The 22,588-nt window shown below is 36.0% G+C and overlaps 2 protein-coding genes across 2 annotated transcripts in view; one reads left to right on the forward strand and one right to left on the reverse strand.

The window, feature by feature from the left end:
- Window positions 1–4,735: 4,735 nt before the first annotated feature.
- On the forward strand, window positions 4,736–11,170 carry eif2s2 (eukaryotic translation initiation factor 2, subunit 2 beta). The gene is made up of 9 exons (XM_043242732.1): window positions 4,736–4,877; window positions 5,723–5,897; window positions 7,262–7,368; window positions 7,623–7,752; window positions 7,838–7,938; window positions 8,813–8,961; window positions 9,207–9,263; window positions 10,174–10,259; window positions 10,674–11,170. The coding sequence occupies exons 1-9, from the start codon at window positions 4,863–4,865 to the stop codon at window positions 10,847–10,849; spliced, it is 996 nt and encodes a 331-aa protein (XP_043098667.1). The 5' UTR covers window positions 4,736–4,862; the 3' UTR covers window positions 10,850–11,170.
- A 2,794-nt stretch (window positions 11,171–13,964) lies between these two features.
- The window catches only part of raly (RALY heterogeneous nuclear ribonucleoprotein), a 73,179-nt gene continuing 64,555 nt past the window's right edge, over window positions 13,965–22,588 (reverse strand). The window contains exons 6-10 of the mRNA XM_043242765.1: window positions 21,674–21,831; window positions 21,142–21,255; window positions 18,409–18,539; window positions 18,161–18,205; window positions 13,965–14,469 (exon numbers count right to left, since the gene is read on the reverse strand). Of these exons, the coding sequence (XP_043098700.1) occupies window positions 18,164–18,205; window positions 18,409–18,539; window positions 21,142–21,255; window positions 21,674–21,831 (445 nt within the window). The 3' untranslated portion in view covers window positions 13,965–14,469; window positions 18,161–18,163. The remainder of the gene's footprint in view (window positions 14,470–18,160; window positions 18,206–18,408; window positions 18,540–21,141; window positions 21,256–21,673; window positions 21,832–22,588) is intronic.

Raw genomic sequence — 22,588 nt, forward strand, 5'->3', positions numbered from 1 at the left:
CTTTCTTTGCTGAAGAGTGTTGAACTTCTTGCTCTTGCATTCTGTTCTGTGTGAAATCCAGAACGGCAGCGCAGTTGAAAGCTTTGTTTGTTTTTACATATCACTTTTGGTGCGAAAGAGTGCGAAAAATACACGTTTTATGTATTAAAATTAAACAAACAAGTCTAGCCCAGAAAGAAAAAGCATTACTTTCTACAAAAAATAACTAAGCAACACAAATAGTTACTTATTTAGGAAGTAATGCAACATTGAAACGCAACTGTACTTTTAAAAATAAATTTCCGCAAATCTTCTAAGGTACTGCTATGGAACATTTAAGGGTAAATCAGGTAAACAGATGTACCTTTTCAGCATTAGTACATTAGCGCCCTAGGTACAGATTTCTAAATGTACATTTTGTTTTATTTTTAGGAAAACATTGCGTTTTCTTGAATGTTTATTACGATTATAAAAGCGTTGCAAATGCTGTTCTAACTTAATGATAAAAATGCCTTAAAGAAACAATCATTTCAGTCGTGATCTTTTTTGGCTGCCTCAATATTCAATATTACTTTCACATATATTAGATAATTACATCCATCGTTTACTCATCTGGATGCTGCTAGAAATTTAGACAGTTGTGAAATCAAAGTCAGGAAAGCGGAAAAGCCAACCGAGTGAATGTCGAACATTGCTCTCAAGAGATTTGGAAAAGCTTTGAATTGTTTTGAATGAAGAGATGCTATAAGGGCTGGCTTGACAGGCTCTGGACGAGTCAGGAAAGAATGTGATCCTTAGCCACTTTTTTTTATGTCTTAAACACCAGCTTTGTCTTCCGGGCTGCTCCACCTTTAACGCTTGCCCATGAACATCGATATGGGATGGAGAAAATGTGCCTAAACCAAACCAGAACCATAAAAGCTGAACCTAATAGGAGAAAAAACATGAAAGTTAAACGTTTTCTCCGTATCACACAAATTAGCATGATCGTGTTTTGGCTTCTTTAAATCGCAAGCAGAGTGGGCGTTGAAAAACCTGTATTTTTGGTAATGACATTTGCTGAAAAAGAAAACCAAAGAAAAAAAAAAATGCTATTTCTGTCTTGTTTAAAAATGTAAGCGAATACACCGTATCTTGACAATATATTTAGTTTATTACTTTTGTATGTATAGCTACTACGCAGAACACAATTTTTGTTATTTGAAATAAAACTTGAACTGAAATATAATGCACTAAATAATAAGTACTAAAATAACCAAAGCTAAAACTGAAATAGAAATGAAGGCACACTGTAAAGACATATTTAAAATATTATCAAAAACACAATTACTAAAACAAATTAAAATATAAAAATAGAACATTCTGATTATTAATAAAAGTTTGAATACTCTTAAGTGATACCAAACCTTACCAAAAAATTTCCTTAAAACAAGGAAAAAACGTTTAGTAATGGCTTATTTTTTTTTTAAAGAAAATCATTTAAAATATATTATCTGAAAACAAGTCTTAATGTCATATTCAGTTTTGCCTCTCAAATAAATGATTGTTGTGTTATTAGCACAAATTGTTCTCCACAATAAAAGTGCATTTTATGAAGCGGTTCTCTTGCACACTGCCATGCCATGTGAGTCACAAATGCCTTTATGTTTTATAAGCTTGGTGCTAAATTGCCAAAGTAATAAACTGGTTGCATAGTCAGTTTGATTTAGTTGCTAAAAGCTAAATAAAGTTACATAATGTCATTATAAAACCATCGTTCTCTTCCCACCAAAAACAAAAGTTTGGAGCACATGGTTACAATATAAGTCGATCTGGTTAAAACAGGCAGAGATTCAACACGAACAAATTTTCAGCACAGCATATTTTAAATGATTTGCAGCATTCATGATCTTTTCCTATATCCACCTAAAATAGATATTCAGTTTCAGAATATCACAGATGTAACAGTTTTGAGTTTACAACTATTGTTTAAATATGCAGTTATAATTGAACTGAACATTTAAAAGGCTTTTAGAGTTAATAAATTTCACCATTATTTACTCTTTTCCCTTAGAATTTAATGGGACAAGAAATATGTTTCCACAGTAATATGTAAGACTTAAAACATACCGTATTGTTGCTTTTCAGAGAGAGTTTTTTTCAGTAGAGTGTTAAGTTTTAATATTTCTAGATTCAGAAAATGTGCTTTTGACATGCATGACTTTGAAAAACCGACTAATGTAAAATTAGATATAATATTCTAATACAAAATACGTATATTTCAGTTTCACTTTATCGTGAGCTCGAGGTCGAAATGTATCAAGCAATTAATCATAAACACAATTCTTGCATTTCAGTAAAAGTGTGTGTATATGGTACGCTTTCACTCGTTTTATTTTTAGAAAACGCATAATAAAATAAGAGATATCCTATTCATTCATTGGTGAAAATGAAGCACAACAGAAATGTCCACATAACAGAAAAGACATATTTTCGACATATAATGGTAGGAACTGACACCAAATAAATTGAGATGAGTGATTCTACATGTGTTTCCATTTTCAGCATATAGCTGAAGCTATTATGTAGTTTGGTAATACCATGGGCAGAGAAACCTTTGATTTCAACATCTTACATTTAGTTTGAAAGCCTTATTGCGCTCTAGTTTCAGAAATCACAGAACAATATGTCTCTGAGATCAGTGGATCACTGCCCGGCATGTGAATAAGTGCCCACAGACTCCAAATAGCAGCACTGTTCATTATCTGTCAAAAATGTCTACCTGATTTAAAGTTTTGCAGGCTTCACTCTATTCTCCAAAGACTATGACACCGTTTATATTTTCAGCTTCACTGGTGCTAATGCTATACATATAAACACAAAATGGGCCTATAATGAAAATAAGACGTCTTGGCATAGCTTCAATATTTTGATTAGTAATGTGTATATGTTCTTTTTCCGGTCGCAAAACAAGTCTCAGGGCTCCGCGAGAGCTAAAGTAACAAAGGAATTTATCACTTAAAAAAATGCCCTGGTAGTTTTACAGCCCTCAAAAGCAACAATGTCAAATTTGTGAAGCGATTAACAAAATGCATAACCGAGATAAACGTTCGAATGAAGTCCTTGGATGCGACCTTCGTGATAAGCTATGAGAATAACTCAAATTAAGACAGAGAGGGTGAGAAAAAGACATTTTTTTTACCTTCTGCGCATTTTGGATTTTCTCATGGTCTTCCCTCCCATGCTCGGAAACGACTTATTTCCTAAGCAGATTTGCACTTGAATATATTTTCTGTCGCTTTGCAGCTTGTGGTAAGAGTGCAACAGCTCTTCAACCGAATATCGAGCCGCTCAGAACAAATGTAGTATGGAGAATGCATACATTAGCAGTGTTCCACCCCTTAGGTAAATTATACATACCCTGAAACCGCTCCTGATCCACTACCGGCCTCCAGTAACATGCATGCTCACTGTGATATATTAAATAGGGGAGACGAACCTGAAAGCTGCACATTTGAAGCCAAACATTAACAGAGACTTCTGTTTTAAAAGCATTTTTATTCAAGACAATGTTTTGAACTAGGTCGACCAATACTCTTTGTCTATGCAAAGCTTTATATAGCTAGAAAGCACTGTTTACTAAGAGACACGCACACATTGTTTCTGTGAGTTTTGGGGACTGTGCATTAAATTGTATTTTCTATCTCCTGAACCCGTTCCTTACAGGTTTGCAGTTTTACACTTCCACATAAACATCATTTACTATTTTTAATCGCTTTTTCCACGCAGACCTGTCCCCACGGTATGAAAAATGCAGGTTTTTACTACGAACAAGTACACACACATTTGCAGTAACGGCAAATCTATACATATAAAGTCAAAGATTCGCATTAGGAACAAAAATCTGCAGCAATTTAAAAATCCTTCGACGCTGTAAACCTCTCGTTGCACACGGTGATCTCACGGATCAGGAAAAGTTTCACTTCAAACAGGTGTTTAGGAAAGTACGGGGCTGGATTTCGTTGCTATTTATAGACCAATTTTGGCAAGAAAATAAGTCAACCTGAGCATTTACACCTGGGGCTGTATTAAATCTTACAAGCGAAAAGGTTAAAAGTTCAAATTTATTTGCATTACGATTCAAATAAGTAACATTGTAGCATACTGCAAATAACACTGTTATGAAGAAGCAGACCTTAAGGAGGACGCAGGAAAGGGTTTTAGCTGCCTGGGAGCCAGAAATCCCACCGCAATTTTAAACAGATTACAGGAATAAAATAGCTTGCAAGCCATTATAAACAATAAAGAAAAAATCACCAGGTCTGGTTTGTCTCTGGAGGAAGGGTTTGAGAATATTATAGTGAGCAAAAAGGTAAGTAAAATACTCCAGAGGCATGATGTGCACCCCTCTTCAAGCAATGCGATTTAGAAAACAATTTGGGCATTATTTCCAAAGATTTATTGTATCACATAAGAATCTATCTCCTTTGTTCTTTGTTCATCCAAACGCCCTCGAGGTTTTGGTAGCTCAGTAGGGTTTTGGTTCCTGAGCTCCAGTGATCTGATTAAACATGATATGGAGGGACCAAAGAGTTCTGTAATCCTTATCATACTTGCCTGCTGAGATTTTTGTGTTACTACTGTATTAGTTAAATGTGCTAATATTCTAGTTCGAGAGTCATTGAGTAACAAACGTTGAAACTAAATTGTCCCTAGTCTGCCCTGCGTAGTTTTGCGAACCAAAACTTCAACAGCCGTCATGCATTGCGCTGTCCGACGCGCATGCGCACGGAGCTTCGCCCGGCCTGTCGTAGGTAACGCGCATAGCGAGGAAGGGTGTTCGTTATAATAGCCTGTAATAACGTTTATTTTCGCTACCTGCGTTTTCACAACAAGCCGGAACCATGTCAGGAGATGAGGTTAGTAAACAAACGTTCTTTAGGAAAATTATTTCTTAATATGCATTTATTTAGCCAGTCAAATGAGAAGGACAATCGGGCCTACCAGTAAAGGCTGTGAGGAAACACATGTGCACAGCTCGTCTTTTCTAGATCTTTTTTTGTCATTTGTCAGCTAGTAAGACAGTAAACAACCAACGTTTCTCTAATTGTCTTGCTATTGTATTGACAAAACGTAATAAATAATTGGTACCTTGTTCTTTGAACATTTACCATGGTAATACCATGGTTGTTTGGTCGTTGCAAAGACGTTATTTTGAACAGTACAACTTTTGTTTTGTACTGGTACCATAATATGACCATTTTATACTGCATTTGCTCTGATATTACCATGTGGTTTTCTTCCTTTTCTGTTTTTTAAAATTTACATTGGTAAAACTGTTTTTTTATGGTACGACTTTGGTTTCTTTGTACCTTTTCTACAACTTTATAGTTAATTTTTATATATATATCACGGTGCTCTTGATGAATCACGTCAGTATTCCATGGTTATTATTTATTAAAAAAGTATCACATACAACTATATATTTATATACTATAAAAATACCCAAGTAAAAGTACTGTGGCATTAAATGTGATATAGAAGATAACTGTTTTATGATTAATGATTGATTTATGATTGAAGAGATAATTTAAATGAAATGCATTATGCATTACTTTATTTATTAATGTTGACATCATCTTTGAGAGTTTTAATATGATAATTATAAATATTATTAGTCTCATTAGTCAATGATTGCTTGCTTGCTTGCTTTATTTTTACCTTTTTCCATCTCATTATTAAACTCTTGCTATGGTCCTTCCAGATGATTTTTGATCCCACTATGACCAAGAAGAAGAAGAAAAAGAAGAAGCCTTTCATGCTGGAAGAAGATGGTGGAGAGGGAGATGAAGGCCAACAGTTGGAAACGAAAGAGACCGAGGTTGACGGGGCAGAGGAGAAAGAGTTTGATTTTGACGAAGATGAAGGGAGGAAGAAAGGTAAATTGCATCTCAATTTTGTTCTTTAGTGCTGTAGCTTTTTGGTTGCTTAGTTAAAAAGCTGTAGTAATACCACATAAAGAACACAAAGCCAAGCCAGATTATTATGGGCACACTGGTGGTGCTTGAGGAAAGACCCCCTCATATGATTGTAAATCGCTTTTGGCGTACAGCCATGCACAATAAATAAATATTCAAAATAATATTTGATCTCAAAAACATGCTTAAAAAGTAAGTTCTAAAAAAAATGACAAATTAACCTTTTTTTTGCACACAAAAATAACAGATGATACTTTTTTGCACACAACGAAGAGATGTTTTTAACAGAATAAAAAAAAGGATTTTTTGCATCCTGATAACAATGCATAGTAAAAAATATTTACAAAGAAAATGACACAATTTTTTAAATCTGTGTTTTTGAAACTGAATTTTGCAGATAAACGGAATGTTCTGAATATATTTTCTGGTGTGCCGCTGGTTTAAGTAATGTAATGGCGCATGAAGAACTAAGGCTGTGCAGTTAAATCAGATAGTAATGAAATCGTGTGAGTGTGCACATTTTCTGGACTGCAGCGTGTATGATTTGTTGCGGTGTGTGTGTCCACCGGGGCTGAGCGAGTGGAACAGTGTTTCAAGTTCATTTCTATAGGAGTTGAGCTTTGAGAGAGACGGAGAGCAGCCAGAAGTGCTAGCTGACCAGAACGTCATGAATTGTAGACAAGCTGTTGCGTCTGTTACGGGGTTTACACTGATGATTAGGCTCACGCGTTTCTGCTGGATTAAGTTCTTAAATCATAATGTTTACACGTTGGGCACATTAAAGTTATGTATGGTGAAAATTGCTGTCCGGATCTGTATTATTAACTTATTTGCTTTGTTGAAATGTTTATTAAAATAACACTGTATTGTTTCTTCGGGTCTTTGCGAACAAAATTCGCATCTTTTCAACTGAAATAGCATTATTGTTATTGTATTGCTCTTTCTGTCACTGTTCTAGTTTCTGGGTTTTTTTTTTGCACTTTATCCTGTTCTAGAGACAGCTTTTGAAATATTTCAAATTCAAATTTTTAAACATCAAAAGCCTTTCTTAAATGTTAAGCAATAAAATATTTTTTTCCCAAAGTCTTGATTAAAATTAGAATTGACAGGATGTCAAGGTTTTTAATTTTTTTTTATTTTATTGTTTTTAAAATGCACAGCCGTATTTCAAAGTTCACATGTTCAATCTACAGTGAAGTTATATGGGAGGGAAAAAAATCCAACGTACTTCCAAGCTTTTTCTTTGCACGCTAAATGTTTATTTAAATGTGAAATATGATCCAAAAAGTTTGGCTTGATTTAATTTTCTCTTGGTGATTTTCCAGAAACATCAGATGACCTGGATGACTTAAACTTCTTCAACCAGAAGAAAAAGAAAAAGAAGTCCAAAAAAGAGAAGATTTTTGATGCCGAGCTTGAAGAAGGATTGAAGGTCAGTCGATTGTTTGCACATGTATAGTTGTTAAGCTCTTGATTGTTTTCATGGCAATAATAGCTTTTCACATTGAAAGATGTTTTGACCTTGAAAGTGCTATCCTTCAGTGTCCTTGGACTCCTTTTTGAAAAATAAATTGATGTCTGAACCTACATGTCAGATTCTCTTTGCATTTGAAGTTTGATCCATTCAGTGCTCACAGCGGTCGTCGCGCATTGTCTCGTACTAAATAAAACGTTAATTTCCAAAAGGAGCTGAAGATCGAAACGGAGCCGTCAGAGACGCAAGAAGAGGATGACTTGATGCTGCCCATGAAGAAGAAGAAATCAAGAAAAGTCAAAGATTTTCAAGAGGACACGGACAGTCAAAGCAAAGATGACGGCAAGTGCCCTTAGTGGGATGTTTTTTTAGTAAATAACTAGAATATCGGCTAGTCTGGTCTAATTCAGTGCTGTTTGTGTGAAAGGTGTGGAAGATGAAGACAGTAAAAACATGGATGACATCACGTTCAGCACACAGACGGGCCCTGCCTGGGCAGGTTCGGAGAGGGATTACACATACGATGAGGTAAATGGGCACATTTGTTATTCAACTTGCAGGCAGAACATGTGCGCCTGTTCCAGGTGATAACTTGATAAAGGGCCAGAAGCTGCTGCCATCTGGTGCATTTGTTGGCAGAACAGCTTTTCTCTGTTAACTTCTCTTTTCTGAGTTTGGAATTATTACAGCTGGTGTCAAGATGATATTTGTTAGACGTGTGAAGTCGGTTCTCATCAAGTCTTCACAGGTGTAGTCACGTAAAACTGTGGATATGTAACGTTTGACAGTCAGAATGTCACAATACACCATGTCTTCATTTTAAACAATAGCTTATCCGTGCTTCGGTTTTTTTGTTTTAACGTACGTGGCAGTTTTTTGCTATTTTGTTATGCAAGGACAGCCATGCATCTAATAGAGGATACGTTTTGGATACACAGCATATTTAAAGGAATGGTTCATCCAAAATTTACAACAAATCTACTGTCCCTGAGGCCAAGATGAAGATGAGTTTGTGTCTTAAAACCGATTTGGAGAAATTATGCTTTTCATCACTCGCTCACCAGTGGATCCTGGGTGTCGTCGGAGTCCAAACCGCTGATAAAAACCTCACAATAATCCTCACAACTCCAGTCCATCAGTTACAGTCTTGCGAAGTTGAAGGCTGCATGTTTTGTTTCCGGGAAAAATACAATTATATTGCTTTTGCTTGACAGGTTTTTTATTTTGAGGAAACTTCTTTTTAATGAAGTTCTGTAAAATGGGTTTTATATTTTCTGATTCTGATATTAAGCATATGGGTTGAACTTAATCATTGTAGTGTCTTAACTTTCATTTGTACCGCTGCGTTCATTAGATAATGGCTGATTGCATCTACTCTTACTATCTCCATCTTTTTTTTTAGCTTTTGAATAGAGTCTTTAACATCATGCGGGAAAAAAATCCAGACATGGTGGCAGGAGAGAAGAGAAAGTTTGTGATGAAGCCTCCTCAGGTTGTCAGGGTCGGCACAAAGAAGACCTCCTTCGTAAACTTCACAGACATCTGCAAACTGTAAGCCTGAAGTTGTAATTGTCAAGCTGTTTTATAGAGCCGTAATGAAACCATTCGCTTTCAGCGGTTGACATTGAGTTTGTTTTGCTCTTAAGAACTGGAAAGTTGTTGCGTCCCGAAATAAGTTAATTTTTCGTTACTCTCGTGTTGTGCCAACAAATAATTCAGTATATGGTATATGCGCACGCTTAGCCTTTATTTCGTGTGTCACTGCACCTTAATCATTTTGATTCTCTTTTTCCCAGGTTGCATCGACAACCAAAACATCTTTTGGCTTTTTTGCTGGCTGAGTTGGGCACAAGGTGAGTTCATTTTCTTAACTGTTACATATGCTTGAGTAGTTCGATTTCAACAAATAAAACATTTCTAAATGTGATCAGTTAAACCGATGTTTAATTTATTGAATTCAACTGTATTAATTCCTGCAACAATCTTTTGGAATGGCAAATGTTTGTAGTAATTAACATTTTATAGGTCTGTGTTATGAGCATCTCTTAACTAATTGCTGACGAAGAAATACTTCATTTTACTAGAGGCCTTTTTTTGTGTCTGGTTTGTGTAAAAAGCCTGTAATGATCTTCTGTCCATACGTCATTTGTAAGGGAACTATTATTTAGTTTTATGGGGAGAGCCACTCAAACCAATGGTTGTTTTTCTTCATCGGTTGATCATTAACCTTGCAAAATACGGTCTCGGTGTCTGGCAAGCTCTGGGTTTATTTTTCCTGTGTCTCTCTGTGACTGAAACCCTCCACCAGAACACATCATTTTCACGTTTAGCTGGAGGCGTTTCACAGGATGTCAGGGAGAAACCTGAATCGGTTGAGAAAGGCATTGCTGCTCGTGAGGGAGCCACTGACCCTGTGATGCTTTCAGAAGGCATTATTAAAAGATAAGCAGGCTGATTTCAGTGCCCCGCACTCACTCCAGCACCTCGTTCTGTTCACCCGCGTGGATCTCAGAAGACACATGAAAGGAAACCCATCGATTTTGCCTCCTGGATGTTTACAGATGATTTTGGTTTTTGAAAGAGATTCGTCTCATATGAGCAAAACTCTTCTTTCTGTCAGAAGCTAGAAACAGGAACGTTGCAATTTGGAATCAAGAAAGAATATAGAAATGAAGTAGTGATGTGAATACATTTTTTGATGAGATATATATATATATATATATAATATTTGGATATCCGCTAACCACTGTTTTGACTTTCCAGCGGATCTATAGACGGAAATAATCAGCTCGTCATCAAAGGCAGATTCCAGCAGAAACAGATAGAGAATGTGTTAAGAAGATATATAAGTGAGTGTTTATTTCAATGTTGAATTCTAAAAAATGTTTATAAGCGCATTATGAATGCTGCTTGTTTTTAAAATGTTTCTAAAATATTAACTTATATATTTGTATATCATGCAATACGTCATATATATGTATGTACACACACACTATATATACGTGTGTGTTTGTATATGTATGAATGTCTATATTTAGTATAAACTATTGTATGTTGTATTTAAATACATGTCAAACACATATACAAAATTGCTATATATTGCACATTAAAAAAAGTTTTTATTTGACTAATGAATTCTAAGAAAAGTGTTCACAATAACACAGCATATATGCTTTAAATGGCATGAAGGGTTTATATTCTACTAATGTTGCATAGTTCTTACTATGGATCACATGCACTAAGCAGTGTGTATTGTGTTGCAGAGGAGTACGTGACGTGCCACACGTGTCGATCTCCTGACACCATCTTGCAGAAGGACACACGTCTGTATTTCCTGCAGTGTGAGACGTGTCACTCCCGCTGCTCCGTCGCCAGCATCAAGACCGGTTTCCAGGCCGTGACGGGCAAGAGAGCGCAGCTGCGTGCCAAAGCCAACTAACGCCTGTCCCTCCTCCATCACACACCTTACACCTGCACTCCACCACCAAACTCAACAAATCCACTCACGCAGGTTACTGCCCCGTCTGTTCAGGAAGTCTGAGTTCTCAGCCGTCTCAAATGCATCATTTCATTTCCTTCAGCTCCTCGGAGCTCTGAAATGGCCTATGCACAGGAAGAGAGTGTTGATTTGTTCGGTCTGGCTGTGGAGCAGAGAGAGCAGAGCCTGGAGGATTTTATGAATGAACTGTTGGTGAAATTTGTTGTTGCTGTATTACCTTCAGAAAAACAATTGAAATAAAATGCATACCAGCTGGGCAAACACGTGCAGTGTATGTTTCTAGGAAGACATCGCATTTATTGATTTTGATTGTGATTGAGAAATGAGCCTGATTATTAGCTTGAAATGTACTATATGATTGTGAACAAATGCTAATATTTCGACCTCTTTTGTTTCTCTGTGCTTAAAATAATCCTTTCTTTTTTTTAAAGTTGATTTACCATGTCTTCAACTGAAAGATTTTTTTTGCAATGCAATATCCAGTTTGCACTTTCAGAATTGATACTAATTTATTTTTTTTTGTTTAAAAAAATATATATAAAATTTTGATTCAAAGCGCTTGTTGCAAATACAGTTATAATTTTGTATTATAAAAATATTTAGTAAAAAATGAAGGCATTTAAAATCACACCGTTGTCTAAAACTCTTTTAAAAATGGACTTTGCAGGAAATTGTATTTAGATATTTTTGTGCTTGATATTATACAAAGAAAAAAAGTATGTTTAAGGCGTTTTGTCAAATTTTTAGTTGCATTTTTAAAAATTAATATATAGTTATGTTAAAAAATTACTAGGAGGTACTTTTGAAAATATTTTTAGATGGCAATGTTAATTACGTTCCATTTATTTTGTAAAATGTGTTTTTTTTTTTCTTTTTCCTTTTCCTCAATACGTTTGTTTTTCCATAGTATTCCTCAAAGAAAGGCTGTTTTTTCTTTAGTTATTCAACTTAACAAATTACAGCCACATTTACAAAGACTATTATGGGTTTTTATACTTAAAACGAAAGCTGATAATTACTCTGGAAAAAAAAAATGGGCAAGAAAGTCGCAGCCTTTACTGTGCATTGTCCTGAATGAATCCAGTCTTTGTCTGTTTAAACTCCATAGAGCCTCAAAATCCCACTGACATAAATCAAGGAATGTTTTTCTGACACCCAGCATTCCAGTGTATTCCTATACTCTACCCAAACACCCTCAGCGCCATGGGCCTTTTTCTGTAAACCAACACTTGTTTATTCGACTGCTCAAAGTGTGACAGCTGAGTGAGTCTGACGTGTCAATCTGTCATTCCGGAGCAAAACATATTGTTATGAAGTAAATATGAAACGCGACCCTCATCAGTGCACACGATGCGAACATATCGCACGAAGCGCACTGAAGGATGGGGATTAATGGCTTTTTCTCTTCTTCTGGAGCGGTAAAATTACTAAATTGCTTCCTAATGCAAGTTCTCTTAAGTAGCATCTGTTGCCGTACCTGGCTATTTTCAGTGTTTTTGTGTGGAAGTAGTTCCATATATTCGCACGGTTTTTTGGCCGTGATTAAAGGCAAAACCGGCTCCTGGGACTAGAAGGAGAGACGTAGCAGCGGCTTCTGGTTAACGTCCTACATCACTCACTTATAAGGTGACACCGGGATGAATAATGAGCAGGTTTCTTGACTGACCCGGGCACGGCTGTCTCTGCTGCATGGGAGGAAATGCGTTGGAGTGCAATAAAATCAACATCCGTTTGGCTGCTACGCACAAAGCTGAACTTATCGGCCGTAGATGAAGCCAAAATGTTTTAGTAGAATTTAGTTGTTTAGTTTTTTGCCAAACGTTTGAGGTTTGATGCTTAACGCCTTAGACTTGACCATAAATGTAATGTCTGACATTAAAGCTGTAGGACATAAAGCCTTTATGTCTTACAGCTTTAGTGTCAGACATCATAAACTCACGCAAAACCAGAATCACAACCAACTGGCTTATTCAGAGACGAGTTGAACCAAGAATGAAAGTTCTGTGATCGTTTACTCAACCGGATTCAGAAAAGTCACAATGTTCGAAACTCGAAAAAAAAAAAATTATCTCACGATTCTGGCTATTTTCTTAGAATTGCAAGATAAATTGTCTCTGAATGGACATATAAAATCAATTATGAGAAGTAAGATTTTTTTTTGCTTTTTTTTTTTTTTAAATACGTTGAATGGACTTCAAATGTTTTCAATGTAGATCTATTTTTGTGGTCCAAGCGTAACTGACTTTTTTTCCGTTTTAAAAAAGCCTACAAGAAATTGTCTCAGAATTGTGATATGAAAAAGGATCTCACAATTCAAACTTTTCAGAGTTCGCATCTTGCTTTTGACTTTTTTTTTTTCTAGTATGTGAAAGAAAAAACCTGCATAGATAAAACTAGCGAAAAAAAAAAAAAAAAAAAAAAAAAAAAAAGTCAGATAAAAAGTGTCTTCATTACATTTATTATTATTATTTTTAACCTGTGGTGGAAATCACTTTTCACAGTTTTTCTTTTGTGGAACACAATTTAAGCTAAATAATTTTTATAAGCCTAACAAATTGAAGATTGAAGTCAAACATCTCTCTTTCAGCCGGAACGTCCAATTCTGACAGTCAATTAAATAAAAGAAAAAAGAGAGAAGAGGAAACATGCATGGATGATTTATAACGTGCATTTAGAAAACAGATTCAGGCCTGCTTGAAGAAAGTTCACTTTAACTTCAACTTTAAAAACTGTATAGAACTCATCAAGAAGATCTGCTTCTTCAAAGGAGGCCACTGTGGTGTTCGTCTTCTAAATGTTTTGGACCTCACGGATTGTGGCAATATAGCAGTGCTTTATTACAGGTTGCGTTAGACTGAACATCCTCTTCCATCCAGACCTCAACGCAAGCTGCGTCAAAGTATCTGCTGCTTCAATCCCCTCAATGACAAATCTAACAGATGTGGAATAAATCTCTTGTCTTACAGGTGAAGACTACATTAGACAGGGTGTGGAGAATTAGCCTAAATATTAGCATTCCTAGCGGGCAACATTTAAACACACAGAGAAAGACGTCTCACAAGTCATCATAGTTTATTTACATCTGTAAATATCTCTTGCAGTCTTGAAAGTGCAAGCAGAAGAAATATGCACATGTAATTAAAAATAGCCAACCTTTCTGATTCCGACCGGCATATAAATAAAATGAAAAACATTTTTCCAAAAGCACAAACAGACATGAAAGAAGGAAGGACGGAAATAAGATGAAGCTATTTACATATGAGGCGCCCAAATGTGTAGAAAAACTGCGTGTTAGGAGTGTTTTGTGGGGAGCATGAATGCAGAATGTCTGTGAAATTGATCCCCGTCTGTTGTCGCGTGTGTGATGCTGTTGCTCTCAGGAACTCTGGCCCTTTTTGTAATGGATTCCTGGTTCCTCCCTCCCCAAAACAGCTAGTTTAGCTGTCTGTCTCATTGACAGCTGATGCTGGAGTTTGACGGCGCCTGTTGGTTTCGGTGTCTTCCCGCTGAGTCTATGGTATTAAAAAAGTTTCCAGTCGACAGTGTTTTCCAACTCCCTGCTGTAATAAATACAAAAAAGGAAGACGAGCATTAAGATGTGATAGTGGAAAAAAAAAGGAGATGCGCAAAGGAGGGGGGCTGAAATGAAAAGAGCTCGCTGGACCTCCTTCAATACCCGCATGTGGTTTTGTTCTTCCCCAACTGCCTTTAAAGCTAAAACTTGAAAAATTCAAGGACAACTAATGCAGCAAGCATCCAAAAACAATGCAAGAAATCAATATATAACGGTAAATTTACAGAAACTACAAGTCAAATGTACTAAACAGACTTTTAAAAGTCTCTGGTACCTTTCACCCTTTATTACATCAATTATCACTCAGAGACCGCATTATCGATCCAGAGATTTTCTAAATGGGGAACCTGAACTTCTCTAAGGTCCAGAATGAGGGAGTTATCTGACTTTTAAGATGTAGTAGTCTCCTTATGCACTCGCTGATCCAAAACGCAGCATTTACTGAACCGCAAAGCCATGTGGAGCAATCTCACAAAACCTGTCAAGTGTTTTGCGAAAGTATTCATACCCCCATCACTCCGTTCCTGCCTTATGTTAAACTGCTTCATGTTATGTTTTTTTTTTTCCCACATCAATCAATCTACTACATACATCATATTGGTAAAGCAAAAAACAAAACTGCACGAGTATTTTTACCCTAATCTAGTACGGGTGAAATTTAGCTCAGGAGCATTAATATTGATTGTAGATGTTACTACACTTCATTTAAACTAAGTGAACTGAATGCGTACATTTCGGAAAATCTTAATAAAAGGTTTAACAGCTGAGAATGCTTATCAGACCAAAAACCAAGCCCTGAGGTCAGAAGAATTGCCTGTATAGCTCAGAAACATGTTTGTGTCAAGCCACACATCTGGGGAAGAGCTCTGAAAAAAAAGTGCTTTATTGAAGGGTCACAGAAGCATGTAATTTGTTACTCTCTGTTACCCTCAATGAAAGAAGTTTGAAACAAGCAGAACTCTTCCCAGAGCTGGCCTCCTGAGCAATTGAAGGAGAAGGGCTTTGGTTAAAGTGGTGGCCAAGAACCTGATGTTCACACTAGTTTAGCTCCATAATCATTTGCGGAGATAGATGAAATCTACAGAAGGACAAACACAACTCCACCAGTCTGTGCTTTATATGGTGGTGTGGCCAATCCTCTCTTCAGTGGAGACACATGAAAACACACTTCGAGAAGCACATAAAGGACCCTCAGACTGTGAGAGACAAGATTTTTTGGTCTGATGAACCTCAGTTCTAAGCATCGTGTTTAAAGGAACCCGGCTCCGCTCATCAACTGCAGAGTACCATAACAAAAGTAAAGTGTGCTGGTAGCAGCTTCATGCCATGGGGCTGTTTTTCAGAGGCAGGGACTGAGGGACTCGTCAGAGTAGAAGAAAAGCTTCATTCACAATAATATAGCCTTAATGATAACCCGGTCCAGAGCATTCAGAAGGTTTACCTTCCAACAGACTAAAGGGGCTTTAGCTAAATATTTAGTAAAAGGTATGAATACTTATGCAATGTACTTTGTACAATGTGCTTACATTTACGATGTAAATTGTGACAATTCGGATTTTCACGTTGTCAATATGGTATACATAGTATAGATTGATGTGAAAAAAAGACATTTAAAGCAGTTTAACTTAAGACGGCAAAATAAAACGTGAAAAAATAAATATATATTGTAATTTTTTAAACAATCATTGCCACATATTCTATTTTAATGTTAAAGTTTTATAAATTAGCATTTTAGTTTTATTTTACTGTCTTAATTCAAACTAAATGAAAAATAAGGGCTATTTTATTTCAAATAAACATTTTTTAACAGTACTTTATATAGATGGAAAAAGTGTTTGCTTGTCACAAAAGTAATGCAATAATACAAAAAAATCCTAAACACTGGCTTCATTTTCCTAATTCCAAATATATATTTTTCTCTTCTTTCGGTTTTGCGGGGAAATACGACCTGGCTGTTTTTTTTCGTGAGAATTACCCACAGCAGCATGACAGCCAATGTCAAGTACCTCTGAAAGTTTCCTAATGCAGATAATTTCATAGAGGCCGGTGTGACCAATCGCTAATTTGTGCTCAATGTGATGTTAACTTTGGTTTGGCCTTTCAAGGTAAATGCAGTTGGTAGAATAGGAGGAGGGCGGAAGTCACTGGTGGCGATAAGATTGTGGTCAGGAAGATTATTCGGACAAACAGAGCGGTGATCCACAAACAACACACAGAAGGATCAGGTGGAAACTGCCATCGGATTCCACATCGTCCAGTGTATTATGTAGCCAAACATATGGCGATGTTTATACTGAAACAGCAGAAGTTGAGCCGCTACACCTTGAAAACAGATTAGTAAGAATAACCACAGCTATTTCCCCTCATTTTGATAAACTTTATGCTCACAGGTCACAGATGGGGAGAGCGTTGAGTGTCAAACTCGCTCAGACCACCAAAGACGGACCCGATGAAGCAATGCCAGCATAATTACTCCAATCAGAGCAAAACGGTTCTGACATGTATGTGGCAAACACCCAGTAGTGTTCTCCGTCTTTCTAAAAACAAAAGATATATTTGACCTCTGGACAATTTACAAAAATGTGTCTTGGGGTGCAAAACGTCTTCATCTTCTGGATGAACATTATCAATTACAGTATATAGTCAATTTATAAACATATACAAGACGTGTCAATACTTCAATTCTGACTGGAACACCAGAGGTTTTTAGTCTGAAATTATTTTTTTTTTCCTAAAATGTGTAGAACTGTTTTTAAAATGGATTGGCTCGGCAATATATTTGAGTAAAACTTTAAACAAACATTTATATTTATTAATATAACATTATATACTACCATTTAAGAGTGTGGGGCCAAAAAGATTTTAATTTAATAATTTTCTTCAGCAAGGATGCATTAACTTGATCAAAAGTGACAATTCTAATAATTAAAAATGATTTGTATTTCAAATAAATACTTTTGAAATTCTTCCTTTGAACTGTCCATACATCAGTAAAATAAATTGATCAAAATAAAATAAAATATGAAGCTGTGCTACTGGTTTTTATAATAATAATAAATATATTTCTTGAGCAGCAAATAAGTGTATCAGAATAATTTCTGAAAATCATGTCACATTGAAGACTGAAGTAATGTTGCTGAAAATTCAGCTTGTTTCAAAAGAATTAAGTTATATTTAAAAACATTCAAATAGAAATTTTAAATTGTAAAAATATTTCACAATATTGATTTTTTTGTTGTTGTTTTTTTTTGATTCAATAAATTCAGCCTTGGTGAGCATAAGAAAACATAAGAAAACGACGACCCCATATCTTTGAATGAAGGTGAATATATATTGTTAGATGATTTAAGTAATTTTTTGATATATTTAGCTTGAAAAAGTCTTTTATAAGAAAACCATTTAAAAGTCAGTCCTAGCCAGTCAAGAAACTCTCAAATAATGTCCCCTGTCATGCCTAATGGATCTTTAGAGACACAATCAATTGAACTGAATGAATTACCCTGTGAAACCAGATTTAGTGGTTTGTACTCACTAACTTCATTTTTACAATCTGTTTTCTGCATGAAGAACAATCTTGATTAGATCTTGAAACTCAAGCTTGGAAACTTGTAAAACATCTCATGGTTTGAATTATCACTGTGCTCCAAGAATCCATTGTCCCAGCTTTGAGTTCTTGCCTTTTATTGAAGAATGGAATCCATTTCAGATATGTGATTGTTTTCCTGAAGAGAGAAGAGACAATAAATCATTTTTCAGAGACGGTTAACTTTAACATTTATATGGTACGATATGAGAGAGTTTGATGATTTACAAACGGACATGTCAAGTTGTTTTCAAGAACATATTCCCTGCTCTCAGTCTCCTAGACCTATCGTTTCCATTTCTCATATAAATGTCCTCCCACCTCTATCCATACATCTCTTACCATGTCTTCGTCACATTCCTCGTGTGTGTGCTCCTCTCCGTCCTCCACGTCGCTGTGCTGCAGTTCCTCTGACTCTGAGCCCGACTCGTCCTGAGACAGTTCGCTCTTCATATCGTCTGCCTTCTGCAACTCTGCACACAGACAAAGGTACCTTTACGTACTTTCCCATGTAGCCTAGTTGTCGATGTAGTGTACGTTGCTTTCTGACTTTTTGACCCTGTAATGCTTTTAAATCTAAAAACGAAGTCTGCATACATCACATGTGTGATACATTAGGCTTTTATGGATCATAGCGTAGTAAGAATATGACACTCGTACTCACAGATTTAATTCAGAGGCCCGAACTGGGCAAAAATATGCAATCTGCGGCAGATGCTGATAGATATATGAACACGAAGTAAACGAATAAAGATGTCATAGCGTTACATTATAACAGTATAGCAGAATACTTACATATAATGCATAGGAGTATCAATATATTGTCACTATATATCCACCTCTGATTAAAGCTATTTTTCATTGTGGAGGGGCAAAACACACAACATACAATACAATGATGACTGAAAGATGAACAAATTAACATTTCTCACACACAGATTTGATAGTCTATCATGATTTTTCCAATAAAATTACTGATAAAAGCATTGGCAATCAAGAAAACAAACTGCTTCAGTCCAGTAGATATTCATCTTGAAATATTGCTGACAAAATAACGATAATTACTTAAAGCAAAAATATTGCAGCGAAAAGACAAAAAAGTGTACCACGACTTAAGCGGAACCAAAGGGGGATTTATATACTGTGATATTTTACAATTAAATTTAGCATAATTTTTTTTAGCTTAAAAATTTACTTTGCATTACCAATTTCTAATTGAAATTTTTTTTTTTCTATAAACAGAAAAAATATAAATTAGTGTATCGATCAGAGGGCAGAAGGCATGTTGTAGATTTTGCACGACAGGTTTTTCAGAAAGGTTTTGATAACGGCTTCATATCAAACATGACACAATAGTCTGTACAGGGTTAAAGATGCAGTGAGTGACTTCAGCTCTCTTTCCACTGCTTAAAAGCAGCAAGCATGTCAGTGTGCCTTAGGGATTTTCTGTTCTCTTCAGCTTTGGTGGAAATTCTCCATTGGTCCAAATTCTCACATCCTAAACAACCAAAACACCTCTGCGGGGAAATGTCTGAGGAGCAGACAATGTGAAAAAACCTTGCCAAAGTAAAGAAAAACTTGGAGCTGGCTTCTCTTTACGCATCAGCCCAGTCATTTCCAAGAAGGCAGGAGTAAGTGCTAGTTGACTTTCATTCCTCACGAGGGCCTTTAAAGCATCTCATCCTCAACACTTGCATACACGCACAGAAATCCGCTACGCTTCGGACATCATTATTGATTAGCCACAAACCATTAGCCACATCATAATTCATAGGCAGACGATGAATGAGAACTGAACGGGTTTCGGGATCTAAATAAACACGGGAGGCATGCTGCGTTCTGCGGTGATGCTTGTCAAATTGACCACTGATGTGAAACAGGGGGACAAATCTGCAAAGCTGGACTGGAGCCACCGAGCCGTAAATGTGTTGAACCGCGAGTGGCTCGTGTGACAGCGGCGGTGCGGCGCTGAGTCAGCGCTCTGTGTGCTCGCTGCGGTTTCCGTACGATTAAAAAAGCCCTTTGAATGCTTTTTCAACAGATAATTACTGCGAGGAAGTTAGAACATGTATATTTGGATGATGTTTTTCTAACAGAACGCAACCTTGATTTATCACAATACAACAAGGCTCCTACAGTGCAGAATGATACAGTATTGTGTGCATACTCTATATGTGAGATTCGGCAAGGACTTGTTCGATTTATTAAAAGCGACAAAAATGATTTGCATCGACACAAAAGATTTCCATTCAAGCAAATCCTGTTCTTTCCCCCCTTTTTTTGTTCGTCAAAGAATCTTGAAAGAAATGCATCACGGTTTCCACAAAAGTATGAAGCAGCACAAATAAAATATGTTAAAATATCAGGCAACAATTTACAATAAGGTGTCATTTGCTAACATTTGTTGTTGAAAAATGCATTTATTACATTATTTATTCATCTTTGTGGTAACACTCGTTAAGTAATAACTACAACCTTTTCCTCAAATTCTTAATTTGCTGCTTATTAATAGTAAGTAAAGTAGTTGTTAAGTATTGGGTAGGATTAGGGATGCAGAATACGGTCATGTAGAATAAGGCATTAACATTAAAACAAATGGCTAATGTTCTATTAATATGCATGCTAATAAGCAACTAATAGGCGTGACTGTTAAATAAAGTAGATTTTTTATTCATGTTACCAAAAAAAACTTGTGATTTCAATAATGCATTAGTAAATGCTTTTTAAAATGTTTTTAACTAATGTTAACTAATAAACCCTATTGTAAAGTGCTACCCAGTATTATATAAAACCCTTCTAAAATAGTATTGTAATCCACTGCATATAAAAAAAATAATTATGGCATTATCCAGTGTCGTTATCAAGATAAAAACTATTAAAAATCACATTTTTTAACATTATTACTTGAGTATCTTTGAAATAGAATCTTTTGTATCATAAATGTCTTTCTTTTGCTCAGTTTAATTCATTATTAACGTCATTGCCCAATAATTGCCCAAAATAAATAAACTTACTGACCCTAAATGTTTGACTAGTATTGTGTCTATAGCAGATATGTGAGAAATGAGAGCACACCTGTGGTGCAGTATTTGTCCTCTGTGATCTGGTCTAGGCGTCCCAGCAGCGCGTCGATGTTGGACTTGATCGCCGTCAGTTCTGATTTGATAGCCTGCAGCTCGGTTGATTTCACTGCTCACACATACACACAAGGTTTACAAAAGAACACAATGTTTTAGATGAATAAATCAGGTTTATATATAGCCATAAAACCAAAAACAGGAATAAAAGCAAGGCGCTGGTATTTGGTTGTGTATCTATAATGGAGCACTGCCCAAGACAAAAAGTTCCTCCTGCTTCAGTAGTGCAAACATCCTTAAATCCTGAACCTGGCGTGAAAATGGCCCAAAGGTCAGTTCAAGAGTTCGAGCGGACCATGAGTCCCCTCAGAGCACTGAATCTGAAGATCTCGATACGAAACAATATAAAATTTCCGGCCGTTTCTTAACTATCTTATGTTTTGGCATCCGACATGCAGTAAGTGTAGGTCAGAAAAGCAGGATACGTCATAAAATAGATAAATAAAAAATGGTGCAAAATAGAAACGTACACTTGTGTTTGACAGAGCTGTTGGGAAGGATAGTGGATCTGGTCAGGAGTTTGACAGGTAATGACTTCACCCTGCGGACGACCGGCACTGCCACACGGGGGCGCTTTGCTGGAACCGCTCTGGGAACCGGCGATACTCTGCCTCTGTACTCAAACAGTCTGAAGACAGAAAGAGACGCGTGAGGAAACTAACTGCTTCACGCAACCACATAACCTCTATCAGTGAGTTTATAGCTCATGTTCAGGAACCTGCAGCGTTTGTGACTTTAATACGTCATTTTTTTTCTCCCCAAAATCGATTCACTTAAAATGTTCACTGCTTAACTTTCCATAAATCATATTTTCCCATCTCAGGATCAAATAAGCAAGAGAAATACTCAGGAACCACCATAGGGCTGCGTTTCAGAACCAGAAAGAGCTTTTTTTGCCAAGTGTGTTAACACATACTACTACTACTACTGCTAAAATGAAATAAAATATATAACATTAATAAAAATGTAACCACAACATACAAAACAGACAATATATGTCTATATAAGTACAGATATGCAAATGTAGGGACATGCAAATATGCAAATGTATTCTCTCTGACCACCAGTCAAAAAAAAGCATATCCTAATTATAATAACAAAAATTATTTTATATTATAATTAATACTTCTAGGTTTTAACACTGTATATTTACTTTTTTTTTTTTATAAATGCAAAACATTTGAAATGACTAAAATAACTAAAACTGGAACATAAAGCTTAACAGAAATATCCCCCCAAATTTAAAGCCTTAAATATGAAAATAAAGCCAATTCAAAACATTAATAAATACAATAAAATAACACACGCATTATTATTTATTTATTTTGATACAATCATCTCTTTGTAAGGTCATTTGCTTTGTTAAACTGTTGGATTTTACCCAT

This window comes from Puntigrus tetrazona, chromosome 6, assembly GCF_018831695.1.
Source record: "Puntigrus tetrazona isolate hp1 chromosome 6, ASM1883169v1, whole genome shotgun sequence".
NCBI classification, from domain to species: Eukaryota; Metazoa; Chordata; class Actinopteri; order Cypriniformes; family Cyprinidae; genus Puntigrus; species Puntigrus tetrazona.

What these genes read in the sequence shown, in the direction of transcription:
- eif2s2 (XM_043242732.1), top strand. An exon ending in TTCACAGACATCTGCAAACT is followed by an intron (nt 8,962 to 9,206) that starts GTAAGCCTGAAG and finishes TCTTTTTCCCAG; the next exon opens with GTTGCATCGACAACCAAAAC. An exon ending in TGTGTTAAGAAGATATATAA is followed by an intron (nt 10,260 to 10,673) that starts GTGAGTGTTTAT and finishes ATTGTGTTGCAG; the next exon opens with AGGAGTACGTGACGTGCCAC.